Here is an 18,938-nt window from a genome sequence, read left to right as displayed (position 1 = left end):
ATTTCATAGGGAATGTAGCATCATAAAACTTTCTAACCTAAGTGACATCTGAAAACTCGTAAATATTTCGAGAATGAATTTGCACATTTTCTTCCTCAAACATTTTCTTACTGCTCCAAACTCATAATGGAATGTGTAAAAAGAAAAGCCTGCGACCATCCAACAACCACAAAATATTGACTTGTTTGTGTACCTTTGATCGTAAGAATGATAGATCGATATAAAGTAACCCTAGAAAAACCCACTTTATCAACTTTAATCACGAGCTTACTCTAGTGCGTACAAAGCCAAACAGAGTAAAACTCATCAAGTACGTGTCAATAATTCATTTACGAATCTTACTTTATGGCTCCCTATGTACATTTAACTGTTAATACACATATGAAAATTGGACGCAAATTTGAGCGCGCGGGATGATGTAAGCGCATTCGTGACGGCCATTTGGTTTGTCTCAGCGTTTAAACAGAGCAAAGATCGACATTGTATTGGAAATAAAACCACACAATTGCTCAGTACGTTCAGGATTCCGCTTGACGCCATTCATCGATCCTGTGCGCGCGTCCGGCCTAGCGACATGCTCATTTCCGCAAACCGGCTGTTCTGTATCTAATAGCTATAAAAGGAAGCTATTTGGAAGCTTCTATTGATTGAGCAGAGCGCAATTTCAAGGCTTGACGCATAAGACTAAAGAAAAAGACTGAGATCAGAAAATTATCCAGGGTTTATTGAAAGGTAAGCTGAGCTTGTTTCTTCTTTTCTCTTTTATTTGTTCTTTCATTTCTTCATTGTTTTTTTTCTTTTATTAGTATTATTGTTCTACGTAAAACTGTGAAATGCTGTTTTGTCCTATGCTAGTCGATTGCTCTTTATTCTTTCTTGATTGTTGAGCGTTAGCAAAATATAATGCTCTGAAAAAAGAAAACAGACTCTCTTTACTCATATTTCTTCTTTTGAGTTATTGCCTCAGTGTGTCGTGTTTTAGTTAGTTCTTAGAGCAAGGGTGTGTATTCTAGAATGTTACGAGTCCAATTTGAGAGTGATAATATATTATTCTATATATCTCATGATTAAGGAGCCTAATAAACTTTGTTAAGAATCAAACATGAGTATCATAATTTTGCTCAATAAGATTTTACACATGTTATGATTGCGCGTGTAGTAAGGTAAAACTAGAATATTGTTTTTGACTCATTTTTTTCCAGCAGGGTATAGTCATTACCATGTCTTCCCGCGTCCGCGTTCTCATGTGCCTAGTGGTGGCGGTAGCGATGAGAGGTGCTGCTGGGTGTGTAGGTGAGGAGTGCTCCATTTGTGAAGGTTTGCTATAAACCTTTAGCCTTTTTCCATCTTCTGCTGTCTAGCGTTTTCCCTATGTGCGTACACCATTAACACCACGATCAACAGCCGATAGAAAATGCTACCATTTGCTAAGTGCCAGGAAATTAATTGTCTTCTCAGTTGCCGACAAAAGCACGTTCTCTTTATATATTCTAGAAGATGTAAACTTTGTTCGCGTCGGCTGCTACAATGACCCTCAAGAACATCCCCGACCACTTCCCGAAATCCTGGAGAACTTCCGACTGCCTCCGAATAATCTTAACTGGACCGATCTGAACAGTAGCGTGGTGGAAGAATGCGCGCGCTTAGCTGAGCAGAAGAACTATTCTTACTTTGGGGTGCAGTTCTGGGGAGAGTGCTGGTCGGGACCGCAGGCTCAAGATACATATGACAGAGATGGGCATTCTGATGAATGCTATGAAGAGACAGTGGGGATGGATAATGCGAATATGGTGTATCGTCTCACCGGGAAAGGTAACATCTTCGGTGTACGGCAGTACACATTTTATAATAGTACACATTATTATTATCATTATTATTATTATTATTATTATTATTATTATTATTATTATTATTATTATTATTATTATTATTATTAATTATTATTATTATTATTATTATTATTATATTATTATTGTTGTTGTTGTTGTTGTTGTTGTTGTTGTTGTTGTTGTTGTTGTTGTTGTTGTTGTTGTTGTTGTTGTTGTTGTTGTTGTTATTATTATTATTATTATTATTATTATTATTATTATTATATATGCAGCATAGTTTAATTCCTTTTTTTTTTCTTTTAGAGAAGGAATGCGAAGAATACAGGAATATAGACGATCCTACAAGGTCAGCACTCTACACAGGTTTTAGCCAGCCGTGTGATGTGGATATTTTCGGAGGAGACAGGGTTCGTTTTTACGGGGGAGTCTGGGGCACAAATGCCGACTGACCCCGTACTCGAAAAGCATTGCGGCATCACCGAACCTGGATGGCTAAATGTAATCATCCCGCGGTGACTGATGGGAATGTCGTACGAGATATCTGTTTTACTTACAAGGATAATACGTGTGACTCGAAAGTCGAAGCTACTGTGAAAAACTGCGGTCGATTCTACGTATATAAACTTGGTTCAACGGAAGGATGTCCAAGGCGGTACTGCGGAAAATGGTACAACTTCCGGTAAGTGATGGATGATGATGATGCAGGCCCGTAGCCTGGGGGGGGGGGGGGGCGAGGGGGGGGGGTTTCGGGTGGTTCGGACGAACCCGGCTTGCTTGTCCAGAGCAAACAAAAAATATATAACGTTTGGCTGGATTACCGTGCACATCAATATGTCTTTAAAATATAAAAATCTTCTTTTTAAATAATCATCTTGATTATTATCGCTATATTTTAAAAAGCACCCTATTAATAGGGTGCTTTAAAATACATTTTAAATACAAGATTGAATTTATTTGAAGTATTGATTGCCTAATGTAATAAGGCAAGGGGAGAGGAGGGGGTATACCGGAAATTTGGTCCGCTGAATGGAAAAAACGAACCATCCCGCTCAAAAATCCTGGCTACGGACCTGTGATGACGATGTAATGATTATGATACTGATAAGGAGGATGAAGATGGTGACGATGTTTTGATGATTGCGTTGTTGATTATGATAATGGCGACGAGAATATTGTTGTAGAAATAGTCTTGATCTTAATGATAATAACAGTGATGGTTGTGGCGTAATGATATAATTATATTGATATAATAGTGATGGTTGTGGCGATAATGATATTATTATATTGATTGGACTATAACAGTTGTTAAATGTTGACTTGCAGGTCTTTCATACTGATGGTCTTACTCATGAACTATTGTTGTGTGAGATGACAATAAAGTTTTTTCGTGTCTTGTTTTTTAAATGGAAGATTCTGATTCATACATGGAGCTGGGACTTGGATAGATCTGAAAAAAACACACAGCTTGGATCATAAGTAAATTCGGTGAGAGTAAATACGCTAGGCCACAATATGTGTGACAAAAATTCATGTGCATTGTAAAGCTTTACTTGTGGAATAAATCATTGTTGTCATACAGCATCTCTGCATAATCATCTGCATTGTTTTTTGTTTAGTATACATTTTGTCGCGAGCACAGTTCATATCCTCATTCTATCCTGTCATTAATCCAATATTCGCAACTACGCTTTTTATTGCTTATTTATCATAGTTCCTTCCCCATTCCCTCGGTGTCTCCCCCCTTTTCCTTGTAATTCTTTCTGTCTCTCTTTCCATTCTTGCTGTGCATCCACAACGCTTCCTTCCCCATTCCCTCGGTGTCTCCCACCTTTTCCTTGTAATTCTTTCTGTCTCTCCTCTCCATTCTTGCTGTACATTCACAGCGCTGCCTTCCCCTTTCCCTCGGTGTCTACCCCCTTTTCCTTGTAATTCTTTCTGTCTCTCTCTCCATTCTTGCTGTGCATTCACAGCGCTGCCTTCCCCATTCCCTCGGTGTCTACCCCCTTTTCCTTGTAATTCTTTCTGTCTCTCTCTCCATTCTTGCTGTGCATTCACAACGCTGCCTTCCCCATTCCCTCGGTGTCTCCCCCCCTTTCCCTTGTAATTCTTTCTGTCTCTCTTTCCATTCTTGCTGTACATTCACAGCGCTGCCTTCCCCATTCCCTCGATGTCTCCCACCTTTTCCTTGTAATTCTTTCTGTCTCTCTCTCCATTCTTGCTGTACATTCAGAGCGCTGCCTTCCCCATTCCCTCGGTGTCTCCCCCCTTTTCCTTGTAATTCTTTCTGTCTCTCTTTCCATTCTTGCTGTGCATTCACAACGCTTCCTTCCCCATTCCCTCGGTGTCTCCCCCCTTTTCCTTGTAATTCTTTCTGTCTCTCTTTCCATTCTTGCTGTGCATTCACAGCGCTGCCTTCCCCATTCCCTCGGTGTCTACCCCCTTTTCCTTGTAATTCTTTTTGTCTCTCTTTTCCATTCTTGCTGTGCATTCACAACGCTGCCTTCCCCATTCCCTCGGTGTCTCCCTCCTTTCCCTTGTAATTCTTTCTGTCTCTCTTTCCATTCTTGCTGTGCATTCACGACGCTGCCTTCCCCATCCCCTCGGTGTCTACCCCCTTTTCCTTGTAATTCTTTCTGTCTCTCTTTCCATTCTTGCTGTGCATTCACAACACTTCCTTCCCCATTCCCTCGGTGTCTCCCCCCATTTCCTTGTAATTCTTTCTGTCTCTCTTTCCATTCTTGCTGTACATTCACAACGCTTCCTTCCCCATCCCCTCGGTGTCTCCCCCCTTTTCCTTGTAATTCTTTCTGTCTCTCTTTCAATCCCTGCTGGGCATTCACCACGTTGCTGTTGTCTTGTCCTTGCAAGTTATTTCCAAGCCTTTTTTCTGCCCGGTGACTTCCTTGTAGACTTACTCCTTTGTCTACCCATTGGTTCATTAATTGGGAGTAAAGTACGATGGGCCGAGGGGGGCTGGCGCCCAGTTGTTTTTTAACACGGTGGCTGCATTTAATACCTGCCGATGGTTTGCCTTTTGAAGCAAGACCTGTAATTTTGAAATATTTAGTGTAATGAGATCATTTCCCTTTAACTATTTTATGAACCTGTCTAAGTGAAAACGAAGTCTAATAAAAGTAATAATGCAATTTCCTTCGTAAACTGTCGGAACAAAGGGAATATTTTCCAGCAAAAGTTATTTATGGCGGTCCTCACAAGCTACTGTTTGTTATTATCGGTCGTGAGGGTCTGGGCCCCAAGGGCGGTTTGATGATGGTTGATTGACACTTAGACGGAAACACCGCTGTGCAGGCCGTGTTGAATTTCTCAGTCTTAACAGCGACAGCGTGTCGTTGCAACACAATTTGTTTTACCTCGGAATTCTCGCCCGCCTCCCACCCCGTCCTTAATCCACCCATTATTTTTTATCCATTTGTAAATGCCGTGATTTCCCCTCCCTCCCAGGCCTTCGCGGACAATTTGAACATGTTCCAATCCACGCGAGAGTTTATGAGAGCTGTTGACCGCTGTATATGGGTCGCGTGAACGAAAGTTGACGTAAAAATTCTTTTTTTCACAAAAAGTGAAATGTAACGTGTGTAATTGTCGATGAATCCTGAAAGTCACTCTTGGATAAAAACGCGACCACGCTCATCAACTCGCAACCCAGAGAGAGCTAAAAAGGGTGGAATGCTATCAACCCTCGCCTCCGTTTTGAAGAGGCTTAGAGCAAATGATAAATTAAATCGAATTGCTTACTTGACTGTGCTAGTACACAGACGATGACACATGACATCACAAAGTGTGAGGGTCGCATGACGACGCCTTACGAGCAAGACTAGCAAGACCCGACTGCTTTCTATAGTTTAACTGCTTTGCGCAACGTATCTCTTCAAGGCACCACCTCAAGTTAAATAACATGAAACACATTGAAAATTACTTCGACTTGTGATCATCAAGATTACATTTCAGCATCAGGTCAGTTGGGACCATGAATTTAACGAAACGTCATCAAAACTGGTGATGTTATTTGATATTTCTCAGTCATATCCTTAAGAACCTTCGTATTTCAATTTTTTATATAGTGACCTTTTTTCATACTTTAACAGCTAAAAGGTTTTAATAAAGAAGTTTTTGAATTGCCTTTTGCCTTGGGTTATCACAAGAAAATATTAGTGGTCACCCATAATCCCCTTCAAGCCTTGAATGCAGTGCAACACTTGGCTCCCCACAATGCATTGCGATAAGCTATCTAACCATTTGACTACCCACAATGCATTGCGATAAGCTATCTAACCATTTGACTACCCACAATGCAGTGCGATAAGTTAACTAACCGATTGACTACCCACAATGCAGTGCGATAAGCTATCTAACCATTTGATAACCCACAATGCATTGCGATAAGCTATCTAACCATTGACTACCCACAATGCAATGTGATAAGCTATCTAACCATTTGACTACCCACAATGCAGTGCGATAAGTTATCTAACCGATTGACTACCCACAATGCAGTGCGATAAGCTATCTAACCATTTGATTACCCACAATACATTGCGATAAGCTATCTAACCATTTGACTACCCACAATGCATTGAGATAAGCTATCTAGCCATTGACTACCCACAATGCAGTGCGATAAGCTATCTAACCATTTGACTACCCACAATGCAGTGCGATAAGTTATCTAACCGATTGACTACCCACAATGCAGTGCGATAAGCTATCTAACCATTTGATTACCCACAATGCATTGCGATAAGCTATCTAAATATTTGACTACCTACAATGCAGTGCGATAAGTTATCTAACCTTTTGACTACCCACAATGCAGTGCGATAAGTTATCTAACCATTTGACTACCCACAATGCAGTGCGATAAGTTATCTAACCATTTGACTACCCACAATGCAGTGCGTTAAGTTATCTAACCATTTGACTACCCACAATGCATTGCGATAAGTTATCTAACCATTTGACTACCCACAATGCAGTGCGATAAGTAATCTTACCATTTGACTACCCACAATGCAGTGCGATAAGTTATCTAACCATTTGACTACCCACAATGCATTATAAATGACCAGTGGGGCGTGGTTTTCCCGCCCCAAATTTTTTCTTAAAGTTTCTTTCTTGTGCCCCTCCCTCCATCTTTTTTTCTTTAGGGGTCTCATGTGACTGTCCCTGATCTTGTGGACTGAATGCTTTTGACCTCCCATGCGCACAGGCATTGCAGTAAGATCGGGCTCTACCTGGGGACGGTTTATATCTAACACCAAAAAAAAGGTCAAATAAAACAGAATTTATGCTGACTTGGGATGACGAGTTGTAGAGAACTTGTCACATTAAAGTGTCACGCAAAGTCAATGTCACGTAAAGTCACTGTGCATTGTCATGCTCCCATAATGCACCGCTGAAAAAGGCAAAATAGCGAAATAAACTTTGTGGTTCCCCGAGCTTATATGTTATTAAACTGGTTTTACCTGGTTTGCAATGGGTACGGTGATAGTTTTATTGCCTTGCTAAGAACAGGGAAAATTTCCCGCGAAACAAGTTTTTGTTTTCCGACATTTATGAAAATAACTCAGTACCAGTCCCTCGAGTCTCTTGAATGAAGTCGAAGTTGGTAAAGGGAAGGTTGCATTCACGACTGAGAATTTAGCACAAATATCCATCGAAACATGGCTTGAACTCCTAACCATCGCTGATAAAGGACAAGGGACTTGTAAATAACTTTATGATGTTGAAGGTTGTGGTGATCGGTGTTATTTTGGCGGGTTTTCTGGGACAGCCCAGCGTGGCTTCGTCAAGTCCGCCGGCACAACATGGAACTCAAACGAATACTAGTAATAACACAAGCCACGATAAAGCACACGACATTCCATCATTCAATGTAGCTACCTTTGACTTTAATCATGTCGCAGGGCCGTTCACGATCATGCTTTGGATTTTGATCGCCAGTTTTGCCAAACTAGGTAAGTGAAGTCGATTGTTATTTTGAGCTGAGTATTCGTTTGTAAACAAGATTGTTAAATCAGGATAAATTTAACGGTATGATGTTTGTCCTTCGAAATCCTTGGGGCGGTTAAAGATCAATGAAATATCGTTTATAAATTACCTAGTATTCAACGTGGGGCGCTTTGAAGCTCAAAATATGAGCATGTGTATTTTTACAAGCGTATCCCGCTATTATCTCGCCATTAACTTATAGTAGGGATCAAAATAAACCTACAAATCATCGTTAAAATCTCTTTGATACATAAGCTATATATTGTATGGTTTTCTAACTGTATTCTCCTTGGAGTCCGTGTATAGCTCAGACATGGTTGACTTGTGATTTCGATGTATTTGATGACTGAGGCCTGTTCATTAGTCAAGTTTTCAACATGCTCATTATCTCCTCTGTTTCAAAGGATTATGTTTTGATTATAAGTATTATCTGAACCTTTTGCATAAAAAGCAAGATTTTTCAACATCCTGTCATAAATTAGCTTTAACCTTTTGTTTTACTTCTAAAATGATGACCAAACACGTTTCTAGATTGTTTGTTGATTTTGCACAATCTTCCCAAAATATTGGATTTTTAGAGGATCATTCAATCAATAACATATGATTTATGTGTGTATAACTCCCATTACCTTAAACATGGAATGGAAATGTAGAAAATATGTGCAGAGAATGGACTGGGCAGAAAAGCGCCCATCCAAACCTGCACCGATGGTTATAATACTTGATGACCATGGGTAGAGAATGGGTCACAAGAATCTTCTTATAGAAGGAGGTGGGCCCACCAGGAACAAGAAGAAGTTCATTAATAATATCTTGCTGCTATTGAATATTATGCTTTTTCGAAGTGATGTACTGTAATGTACACCAGAAAACTAATTACGTTATGCAGCTTTTTTATCATTAAAAGGTTAGATCTGCGAAAATACATCTCTTGCTATAATAATAGTAATAATATTGAAAAATTATTTATTTTATTAAAAACAGATAAAAAGCAGTGTAGAAGGGCTAGATTTGACTTGGCCATTCTCAAAAATTTTGTAACAAATTTCTCAAATAAGTTGTGGTGAGAATCTTATAAGAGTAGGGGGTGCAACTTTTAAGCAAACCCTGTGATTTTATTTACAAAGGTGCACTCAATGATGCAGTTTTAAAAGCAATACATAGGATATGCTCGATTTCAGAGCTGACTGCAGAGTGAAGTTTAGAGGAATAGCCATAATATGCTTTCTACTTTTGACAATGTGTCTATAATGAAAGAATTAAAAGACAAAAACAACTGGGGATTTATGATTTGTATGCTTTTTCTGTAATTTTGTTTCAGTCCTGTTATGTCCTTAATAAAGTCGTTCAGTACAGGATATCTAAAGCATAATATAAGGCTGGTTAAAACATGTTTTATTTCTTTTCAGGATTCCATCTGTCATTTATGCTTGAGTCTGTCTTCCCCGAGTCAAGGTACATATAACTACTGTATACTTATGTACACATGTATAACTACTGTATACTTATGTACACATGTATAACTACTTTACACTAATTTCAATAACGGGCTGTAGCGGATCTAGGGGGGGAGGGTTTAGGGGGTTTAAACCCCCTCCTTTGGGCTGCCAGAAAGCCATATGTAGCAAAATAACATTACCCCCTCCCCCCTTTGTCGCTGAGCCAAAACCCCCTTTAACGAAAAGCTAGATCCGCCCCTGGGGGGTTGTAATTACTGCATCATGCATCTGCTTTCACCCGTGAGTTTGAATTACTAGAATTTACATCCTTCCCCCAAACCATTTCTGAATTTTTAAAGTAGGCGCTCCTCATCACCTCCCCCCACCCCTGATACTTGTACACCACCCCCCACCCCTGATACTTGTACACCACCCCCCACCCCTGATACTTGTACACCACCCCCCGTCCCTGATACTTGTACACCACCCCCCGTCCCTGATACTTGTACACCACCCCCCGCCCCTGATACTTGTACACCACCCCCCGCCCCTGATACTTGTACACCACCCCCCCCCCCCCGCCCCTGATACTTGTACACCCCCCCCTCTCCCCCCCCCCCGTCCCTGATACTTGTACACCAACCCCCGCCCCTGATACTTGTACACCACCCCCCGCCCCTGATACTTGTACACCACCCCCCACCCCTGATACTTGTACACCACCCCCCACCCCTGATACTTGTACACCTTGGAAAAATTATTCCCTTAGTGACCCAACATAAGCAGTGAGTGTATCAATTCAAGAAAGTTGACACCACCCCCCGCCCCTGATACTTGTACACCACCCCCCACCCCTGATACTTGTACACCACCCCCCACCCCTGATACTTGTACACCACCCCCCACCCCTGATACTTGTACACCACCCCCCACCCCTGATACTTGTACACCACCCCCCGCCCCTGATACTTGTACACCACCCCCCACCCCTGATACTTGTACACCACCCCCCACCCCTGATACTTGTACACCACCCCCCACCCCTGATACTTGTACACCACCCCCCACCCCTGATACTTGTACACCACCCCCCGCCCCTGATACTTGTACACCACCCCCCCGCCCCTGATACTTGTACACCACCCCCCGCCCCTGATACTTGTACACCACCCCCCGCCCCTGATACTTGTACACCACCCCCCGCCCCTGATACTTGTACACCACCCCCCACCCCTGATACTTGTACACCACCCCCCCGCCCCTGATACTTGTACACCACCCCCCGCCCCTGATACTTGTACACCACCCCCCACCCCTGATACTTGTACACCACCCCCCACCCCTGATACTTGTACACCCCCCCCACCCCTGATACTTGTACACCACCCCCCGCCCCTGATACTTGTACACCACCCCCCGCCCCTGATACTTGTACACCACCCCCCGCCCCTGATACTTGTACACCACCCCCCGCCCCTGATACTTGTACACCCCCCCCCGCCCCTGATACTTGTACACCACCCCCCGCCCCTGATACTTGTACACCCCCCCCCCGCCCCTGATACTTGTACACCACCCCCCCGCCCCTGATACTTGTACACCACCCCCCGCCCCTGATACTTGTACACCACCCCCCGCCCCTGATACTTGTACACCACCCCCCACCCCTGATACTTGTACACCACCCCCCACCCCTGATACTTGTACACCCCCCCCCACCCCTGATACTTGTACACCACCCCCCGCCCCTGATACTTGTAAACCACCCCCCGCCCCTGATACTTGTACACCACCCCCCAACCCTGATACTTGTACACCACCCCCCACCCCTGATACTTGTACACCACCCCCCACCCCTGATACTTGTACACCACCCCCCCACCCCTGATACTTGTACACCACCCCCCGCCCCTGATACTTGTACACCACCCCCCGCCCCTGATACTTGTACACCACCCCCCACCCCTGATACTTGTACACCACCCCCCGCCCCTGATACTTGTACACCACCCCCCACCCCTGATACTTGTACACCACCCCCCACCCCTGATACTTGTACACCACCCCCCGCCCCTGATACTTGTACACCACCCCCCACCCCTGATACTTGTACACCACCCCCCGCCCCTGATACTTGTACACCACCCCCCACCCCTGATACTTGTACACCACCCCCCGCCCCTGATACTTGTACACCACCCCCCACCCCTGATACTTGTACACCACCCCCCACCCCTGATACTTGTACACCACCCCCCGCCCCTGATACTTGTACACCACCCCCCACCCCTGATACTTGTACACCATCCCCCGCCCCTGATACTTGTACACCTCCCCCCACCCCTGATACTTGTACACCACCCCCCGCCCCTGATACTTGTACACCCCCCCCCACCCCTGATACTTGTACACCACCCCCCGCCCCTGATACTTGTACACCACCCCCCGCCCCTGATACTTGTACACCACCCCCCGCCCCTGATACTTGTACACCACCCCCCACCCCTGATACTTGTACACCATCCCCCGCCCCTGATACTTGTACACCTCCCCCCACCCCTGATACTTGTACACCACCCCCCGCCCCTGATACTTGTACACCTCCCCCCACCCCTGATACTTGTACACCACCCCCCGCCCCTGATACTTGTACACCACCCCCCACCCCTGATACTTGTACACCATCCCCCGCCCCTGATACTTGTACACCACCCCCCACCCCTGATACTTGTACACCACCCCCCACCCCTGATACTTGTACACCTCCCCCCACCCCTGATACTTGTACACCACCCCCCGCCCCTGATACTTGTACACCACCCCCCGCCCCTGATACTTGTACACCTTGGAAAAATTATTCCCTTAGTGACCCAACATAAGCAGTGAGTGTATCAATTCAAGAAAGTTGACACCACCCCCCACCCCTGATACTTGTACACCACCCCCCGCCCCTGATACTTGTACACCACCCCCCGCCCCTGATACTTGTACACCACCCCCCGCCCCTGATACTTGTACACCACCCCCCGCCCCTGATACTTGTACACCACCCCCCGCCCCTGATACTTGTACACCACCCCCCACCCCTGATACTTGTACACCACCCCCCACCCCTGATACTTGTACACCACCCCCCACCCCTGATACTTGTACACCACCCCCCACCCCTGATACTTGTACACCACCCCCCGCCCCTGATACTTGTACACCACCCCCCGCCCCTGATACTTGTACACCACCCCCCGCCCCTGATACTTGTACACCACCCCCCGCCCCTGATACTTGTACACCACCCCCCGCCCCTGATACTTGTACACCACCCCCCGCCCCTGATACTTGTACACCACCCCCCACCCCTGATACTTGTACACCACCCCCCACCCCTGATACTTGTACACCACCCCAAGCCCCTGATACTTGTACACCTTGGAAAAATTATTCCCTTAGTGACCCAACATAAGCAGTGAGTGTATCAATTCAAGAAAGTTGACACCACCCCCCACCCCTGATACTTGTACACCACCCCCCGCCCCTGATACTTGTACACCACCCCCCGCCCCTGATACTTGTACACCACCCCCCGCCCCTGATACTTGTACACCACCCCCCACCCCTGATACTTGTACACCACCCCCCACCCCTGATACTTGTACACCACCCCCCGCCCCTGATACTTGTACACCACCCCCCGCCCCTGATACTTGTACACCACCCCCCGCCCCTGATACTTGTACACCACCCCCCGCCCCTGATACTTGTACACCACCCCCCCGCCCCTGATACTTGTACACCTCCCCCCACCCCTGATACTTGTACACCACCCCCCACCCCTGATACTTGTACACCACCCCCCGCCCCTGATACTTGTACACCACCCCCCACCCCTGATACTTGTACACCACCCCCCACCCCTGATACTTGTACACCACCCCCCACCCCTGATACTTGTACACCACCCCCCGCCCCTGATACTTGTACACCACCCCCCACCCCTGATACTTGTACACCACCCCCCGCCCCTGATACTTGTACACCACCCCCCACCCCTGATACTTGTACACCACCCCCCACCCCTGATACTTGTACACCACCCCCCGCCCCTGATACTTGTACACCTTGGAAAAATTATTCCCTTAGTGACCCAACATAAGCAGTGAGTGTATCAATTCAAGAAAGTTGACACCACCCCCCCACCCCTGATACTTGTACACCACCCCCCGCCCCTGATACTTGTACACCACCCCCCGCCCCTGATACTTGTACACCACCCCCCGCCCCTGATACTTGTACACCACCCACCACCCCTGATACTTGTACACCACCCCCCACCCCTGATACTTGTACACCACCCCCCACCCCTGATACTTGTACACCTTGGGAAAATTATTCCCTTAGTGACCCAACATAAGCAGTGAGTGTATCAATTCAAGAAAGTTGACACCACCCCCCACCCCTGATACTTGTACACCACCCCCCGCCCCTGATACTTGTACACCACCCCCCGCCCCTGATACTTGTACACCACCCCCCGCCCCTGATACTTGTACACCACCCCCCACCCCTGATACTTGTACACCACCCCCCACCCCTGATACTTGTACACCACCCCCCACCCCTGATACTTGTACACCACCCCCCGCCCCTGATACTTGTACACCACTCCCCACCCCTGATACTTGTACACCACCCCCCGCCCCTGATACTTGTACACCACCCCCCGCCCCTGATACTTGTACACCACCCCCCGCCCCTGATACTTGTACACCACCCCCCACCCCTGATACTTGTACACCACCCCCCACCCCTGATACTTGTACACCACCCCCCACCCCTGATACTTGTACACCACCCCCCACCCCTGATACTTGTACACCACCCCCCACCCCTGATACTTGTACACCACCCCCCACCCCTGATACTTGTACACCACCCCCCCACCCCTGATACTTGTACACCACCCCCCACCCCTGATACTTGTACACCACCCCCCACCCCTGATACTTGTACACCACCCCCCGCCCCTGATACTTGTACACCACCCCCCACCCCTGATACTTGTACACCACCCCCCACCCCTGATACTTGTACACCACCCCCCGCCCCTGATACTTGTACACCACCCCCCCGTCCCTGATACTTGTACACCACCCCCCCGCCCCTGATACTTGTACACCACCCCCCACCCCTGATACTTGTACACCACCCCCCGCCCCTGATACTTGTACACCACCCCCCACCCCTGATACTTGTACACCACCCCCCACCCCTGATACTTGTACACCACCCCCCGCCCCTGATACTTGTACACCACCCCCCGCCCCTGATACTTGTACACCACCCCCCGCCCCTGATACTTGTACACCACCCCCCCGCCCCTGATACTTGTACACCACCCCCCGCCCCTGATACTTGTACACCACCCCCCGCCCCTGATACTTGTACACCACCCCCCGCCCCTGATACTTGTACACCACCCCCCACCCCTGATACTTGTACACCACCCCCCACCCCTGATACTTGTACACCACCCCAAGCCCCTGATACTTGTACACCTTGGAAAAATTATTCCCTTAGTGACCCAACATAAGCAGTGAGTGTATCAATTCAAGAAAGTTGACACCACCCCCCACCCCTGATACTTGTACACCACCCCCCGCCCCTGATACTTGTACACCACCCCCCGCCCCTGATACTTGTACACCACCCCCCGCCCCTGATACTTGTACACCACCCCCCACCCCTGATACTTGTACACCACCCCCCACCCCTGATACTTGTACACCACCCCCCGCCCCTGATACTTGTACACCACCCCCCGCCCCTGATACTTGTACACCACCCCCCGCCCCTGATACTTGTACACCACCCCCCGCCCCTGATACTTGTACACCACCCCCCGCCCCTGATACTTGTACACCTCCCCCCACCCCTGATACTTGTACACCACCCCCCACCCCTGATACTTGTACACCACCCCCCGCCCCTGATACTTGTACACCACCCCCCACCCCTGATACTTGTACACCACCCCCCACCCCTGATACTTGTACACCACCCCCCACCCCTGATACTTGTACACCACCCCCCGCCCCTGATACTTGTACACCACCCCCCACCCCTGATACTTGTACACCACCCCCCGCCCCTGATACTTGTACACCACCCCCCACCCCTGATACTTGTACACCACCCCCCACCCCTGATACTTGTACACCACCCCCCGCCCCTGATACTTGTACACCTTGGAAAAATTATTCCCTTAGTGACCCAACATAAGCAGTGAGTGTATCAATTCAAGAAAGTTGACACCACCCCCCACCCCTGATACTTGTACACCACCCCCCGCCCCTGATACTTGTACACCACCCCCCGCCCCTGATACTTGTACACCACCCCCCGCCCCTGATACTTGTACACCACCCACCACCCCTGATACTTGTACACCACCCCCCACCCCTGATACTTGTACACCACCCCCCACCCCTGATACTTGTACACCTTGGGAAAATTATTCCCTTAGTGACCCAACATAAGCAGTGAGTGTATCAATTCAAGAAAGTTGACACCACCCCCCACCCCTGATACTTGTACACCACCCCCCGCCCCTGATACTTGTACACCACCCCCCGCCCCTGATACTTGTACACCACCCCCCGCCCCTGATACTTGTACACCACCCCCCACCCCTGATACTTGTACACCACCCCCCACCCCTGATACTTGTACACCACCCCCCACCCCTGATACTTGTACACCACCCCCCGCCCCTGATACTTGTACACCACTCCCCACCCCTGATACTTGTACACCACCCCCCGCCCCTGATACTTGTACACCACCCCCCGCCCCTGATACTTGTACACCACCCCCCGCCCCTGATACTTGTACACCACCCCCCACCCCTGATACTTGTACACCACCCCCCACCCCTGATACTTGTACACCACCCCCCACCCCTGATACTTGTACACCACCCCCCACCCCTGATACTTGTACACCACCCCCCACCCCTGATACTTGTACACCACCCCCCACCCCTGATACTTGTACACCACCCCCCACCCCTGATACTTGTACACCACCCCCCACCCCTGATACTTGTACACCACCCCCCACCCCTGATACTTGTACACCACCCCCCGCCCCTGATACTTGTACACCACCCCCCACCCCTGATACTTGTACACCACCCCCCACCCCTGATACTTGTACACCACCCCCCGCCCCTGATACTTGTACACCACCCCCCCGTCCCTGATACTTGTACACCACCCCCCGCCCCTGATACTTGTACACCACCCCCCGCCCCTGATACTTGTACACCACCCCCCACCCCTGATACTTGTACACCACCCCCCACCCCTGATACTTGTACACCACCCCCCACCCCTGATACTTGTACACCACCCCCCGCCCCTGATACTTGTACACCACCCCCCGCCCCTGATACTTGTACACCCCCCCCCGCCCCTGATACTTGTACACCACCCCCCGCCCCTGATACTTGTACACCACCCCCCACCCCTGATACTTGTACACCACCCCCCACCCCTGATACTTGTACACCACCCCCCGCCCCTGATACTTGTACACCACCCCCCGCCCCTGATACTTGTACACCACCCCCCACCCCTGATACTTGTACACCACCCCCCGCCCCTGATACTTGTACACCACCCCCCACCCCTGATACTTGTACACCACCCCCCACCCCTGATACTTGTACACCACCCCCCGCCCCTGATACTTGTACACCACCCCCCGCCCCTGATACTTGTACACCACCCCCCGCCCCTGATACTTGTACACCACCCCCCGCCCCTGATACTTGTACACCACCCTTCACCCCTGATACTTGTACACCACCCCCCACCCCTGATACTTGTACACCACCCCCCGCCCCTGATACTTGTACACCACCCCCCGCCCCTTATACTTGTACACCACCCCCCACCCCTGATACTTGTACACCACCCCCCACCCCTGATACTTGTACACCACCCCCCACCCCTGATACTTGTACACCACCCCCCACCCCTGATACTTGTACACCACCCCCCGCCCCTGATACTTGTACACCACCCCCCGCCCCTGATACTTGTACACCACCCCCCACCCCTGATACTTGTACACCACCCCCCGCCCCTGATACTTGTACACCACCCCCCGCCCCTGATACTTGTACACCACCCCCCACCCCTGATACTTGTACACCACCCCCCGCCCCTGATACTTGTACACCACCCCCCGCCCCTGATACTTGTACACCTCCCCCCACCCCTGATACTTGTACACCACCCCCCGCCCCTGATACTTGTACACCTCCCCCCACCCCTGATACTTGTACACCACCCCCCACCCCTGATACTTGTACACCCCCCCCCACCCCTGATACTTGTACACCTCCCCCCACCCCTGATACTTGTACACCCCCCCCCCACCCCTGATACTTGTACACCACCCCCCGCCCCTGATACTTGTACACCACCCCCCGCCCCTGATACTTGTACACCCCCCCCCACCCCTGATACTTGTACACCTCCCCCCACCCCTGATACTTGTACACCCCCCCCACCCCTGATACTTGTACACCACCCCCCGCCCCTGATACTTGTACACCTCCCCCCGCCCCTGATACTTGTACACCACCCCCCACCCCTGATACTTGTACACCTCCCCCCGCCCCTGATACTTGTACACCTCCCCCCACCCCTGATACTTGTACACCCCCCCCCACCCCTGATACTTGTACACCACCCCCCACCCCTGATACTTGTACACCACCCCCCACCCCTGATACTTGTACACCTCCCCCCACCCCTGATACTTGTACACCACCCCCCGCCCCTGATACTTGTACACCTCCCCCCTCCCCTGATACTTGTACACCTCCCCCCGCCCCTGATACTTGTACACCTCCCCCCACCCCTGATACTTGTACACCACCCCCCGCCCCTGATACTTGTACACCACCCCCCGCCCCTGATACTTGTACACCACCCCCCGCCCCTGATACTTGTACACCACCCCCCGCCCCTGATACTTGTACACCACCCCCCGCCCCTGATACTTGTACACCTCCCCCCTCCCCTGATACTTGTACACCTCCCCCCTCCCCTGATACTTGTACACCACCCCCCACCCCTGATACTTGTACACCACCCCCCACCCCTGATACTTGTACACCTCCCCCCACCCCTGATACTTGTACACCACCCCCCACCCCTGATACTTGTACACCACCCCCCGCCCCTGATACTTGTACACCACCCCCCCGCCCCTGATACTTGTACACCACCCCCCGCCCCTGATACTTGTACACCACCCCCCGCCCCTGATACTTGTACACCACCCCCCGCCCCTGATACTTGTACACCACCCCCCGCCCCTGATACTTGTACACCACCCCCCGCCCCTGATACTTGTACACCACCCCCCGCCCCTGATACTTGTACACCACCCCCCACCCCTGATACTTGTACACCACCCCCCACCCCTGATACTTGTACACCACCCCCCGCCCCTGATACTTGTACACCACCCCCCGCCCCTGATACTTGTACACCACCCCCCGCCCCTGATACTTGTACACCTTGGAAAAATTATTCCCTTAGTGACCCAACATAAGCAGTGAGTGTATCAATTCAAGAAAGTTAACACC

At 49.5% G+C, this 18,938-nt stretch overlaps 3 protein-coding genes across 6 annotated transcripts in view; 2 read left to right on the top strand and 1 right to left on the bottom strand.

The window, feature by feature from the left end:
- Positions 1–645: 645 nt before the first annotated feature.
- LOC5505372 lies at positions 646–3,421 on the top strand. 3 transcript variants are annotated; one of them, XM_048731778.1, is made up of 5 exons: positions 646–732; positions 1,203–1,293; positions 1,498–1,812; positions 2,133–2,508; positions 3,153–3,421. In XM_048731778.1, exons 2-4 carry the CDS (start codon positions 1,221–1,223, stop codon positions 2,276–2,278), a joined length of 534 nt encoding a protein of 177 aa, XP_048587735.1. In that variant the 5' UTR covers positions 646–732; positions 1,203–1,220; the 3' UTR covers positions 2,279–2,508; positions 3,153–3,421. The 3 variants fall into 3 exon arrangements, with proteins under 3 accessions (XP_048587735.1, XP_048587734.1, XP_048587733.1); XM_048731777.1 differs by having other exon boundaries at positions 1,495–1,812; XM_048731776.1 differs by having other exon boundaries at positions 651–732; positions 1,206–1,293; positions 1,495–1,812.
- Positions 3,343–5,762, bottom strand: LOC116613157. Its single transcript, XM_032373798.2, has 2 exons — positions 5,586–5,762; positions 3,343–4,875 (listed from the first exon to the last, which is right to left on the bottom strand). Exons 1-2 carry the CDS (start codon positions 5,641–5,643, stop codon positions 4,262–4,264), a joined length of 672 nt encoding a protein of 223 aa, XP_032229689.2. The 5' UTR covers positions 5,644–5,762; the 3' UTR covers positions 3,343–4,261.
- Positions 5,763–7,308: 1,546 nt separating this feature from the next.
- The window catches only part of LOC5505371 (Na(+)/H(+) exchanger beta), a 33,549-nt gene continuing 21,919 nt past the window's right edge, over positions 7,309–18,938 (top strand). The window contains exons 1-2 of one of the 2 annotated variants that reach the window (XM_032373785.2): positions 7,309–7,804; positions 9,248–9,293. In XM_032373785.2, the coding sequence (XP_032229676.1) occupies positions 7,567–7,804; positions 9,248–9,293 (284 nt within the window). In that variant the 5' untranslated portion in view covers positions 7,309–7,566. The remainder of the gene's footprint in view (positions 7,805–9,247; positions 9,294–18,938) is intronic. The other variant, XM_032373784.2, reaches the window with a different exon arrangement.

The sequence above is a fragment of the Nematostella vectensis genome, chromosome 8 (assembly GCF_932526225.1).
Source record: "Nematostella vectensis chromosome 8, jaNemVect1.1, whole genome shotgun sequence".
NCBI classification, from domain to species: domain Eukaryota; kingdom Metazoa; phylum Cnidaria; class Anthozoa; order Actiniaria; family Edwardsiidae; genus Nematostella; species Nematostella vectensis.
This window is presented reverse-complemented; position numbering and strand designations above follow the sequence as displayed.

Excerpts from the sequence above, each read along its gene's own strand:
- LOC116613157 (XM_032373798.2), bottom strand. The coding sequence starts at position 5,643 with ATGCGACCCTCACACTTTGTGATGTCATGTGTCATCGTCTGTGTACTA. Across the intron at positions 4,876-5,585 it reads CTGTGTACTAGCACAGTCAA|GTCTTGCTTCAAAAGGCAAA; the intron begins GTAAGCAATTCG and ends TCAAAATTACAG.
- LOC5505372 (XM_048731777.1), top strand. The coding sequence starts at position 1,221 with ATGTCTTCCCGCGTCCGCGTTCTCATGTGCCTAGTGGTGGCGGTAGCG. Across the intron at positions 1,294-1,494 it reads AGGTGCTGCTGGGTGTGTAG|AAGATGTAAACTTTGTTCGC; the intron begins GTGAGGAGTGCT and ends TATATATTCTAG. Across the intron at positions 1,813-2,132 it reads GTATCGTCTCACCGGGAAAG|AGAAGGAATGCGAAGAATAC; the intron begins GTAACATCTTCG and ends TTTTTCTTTTAG.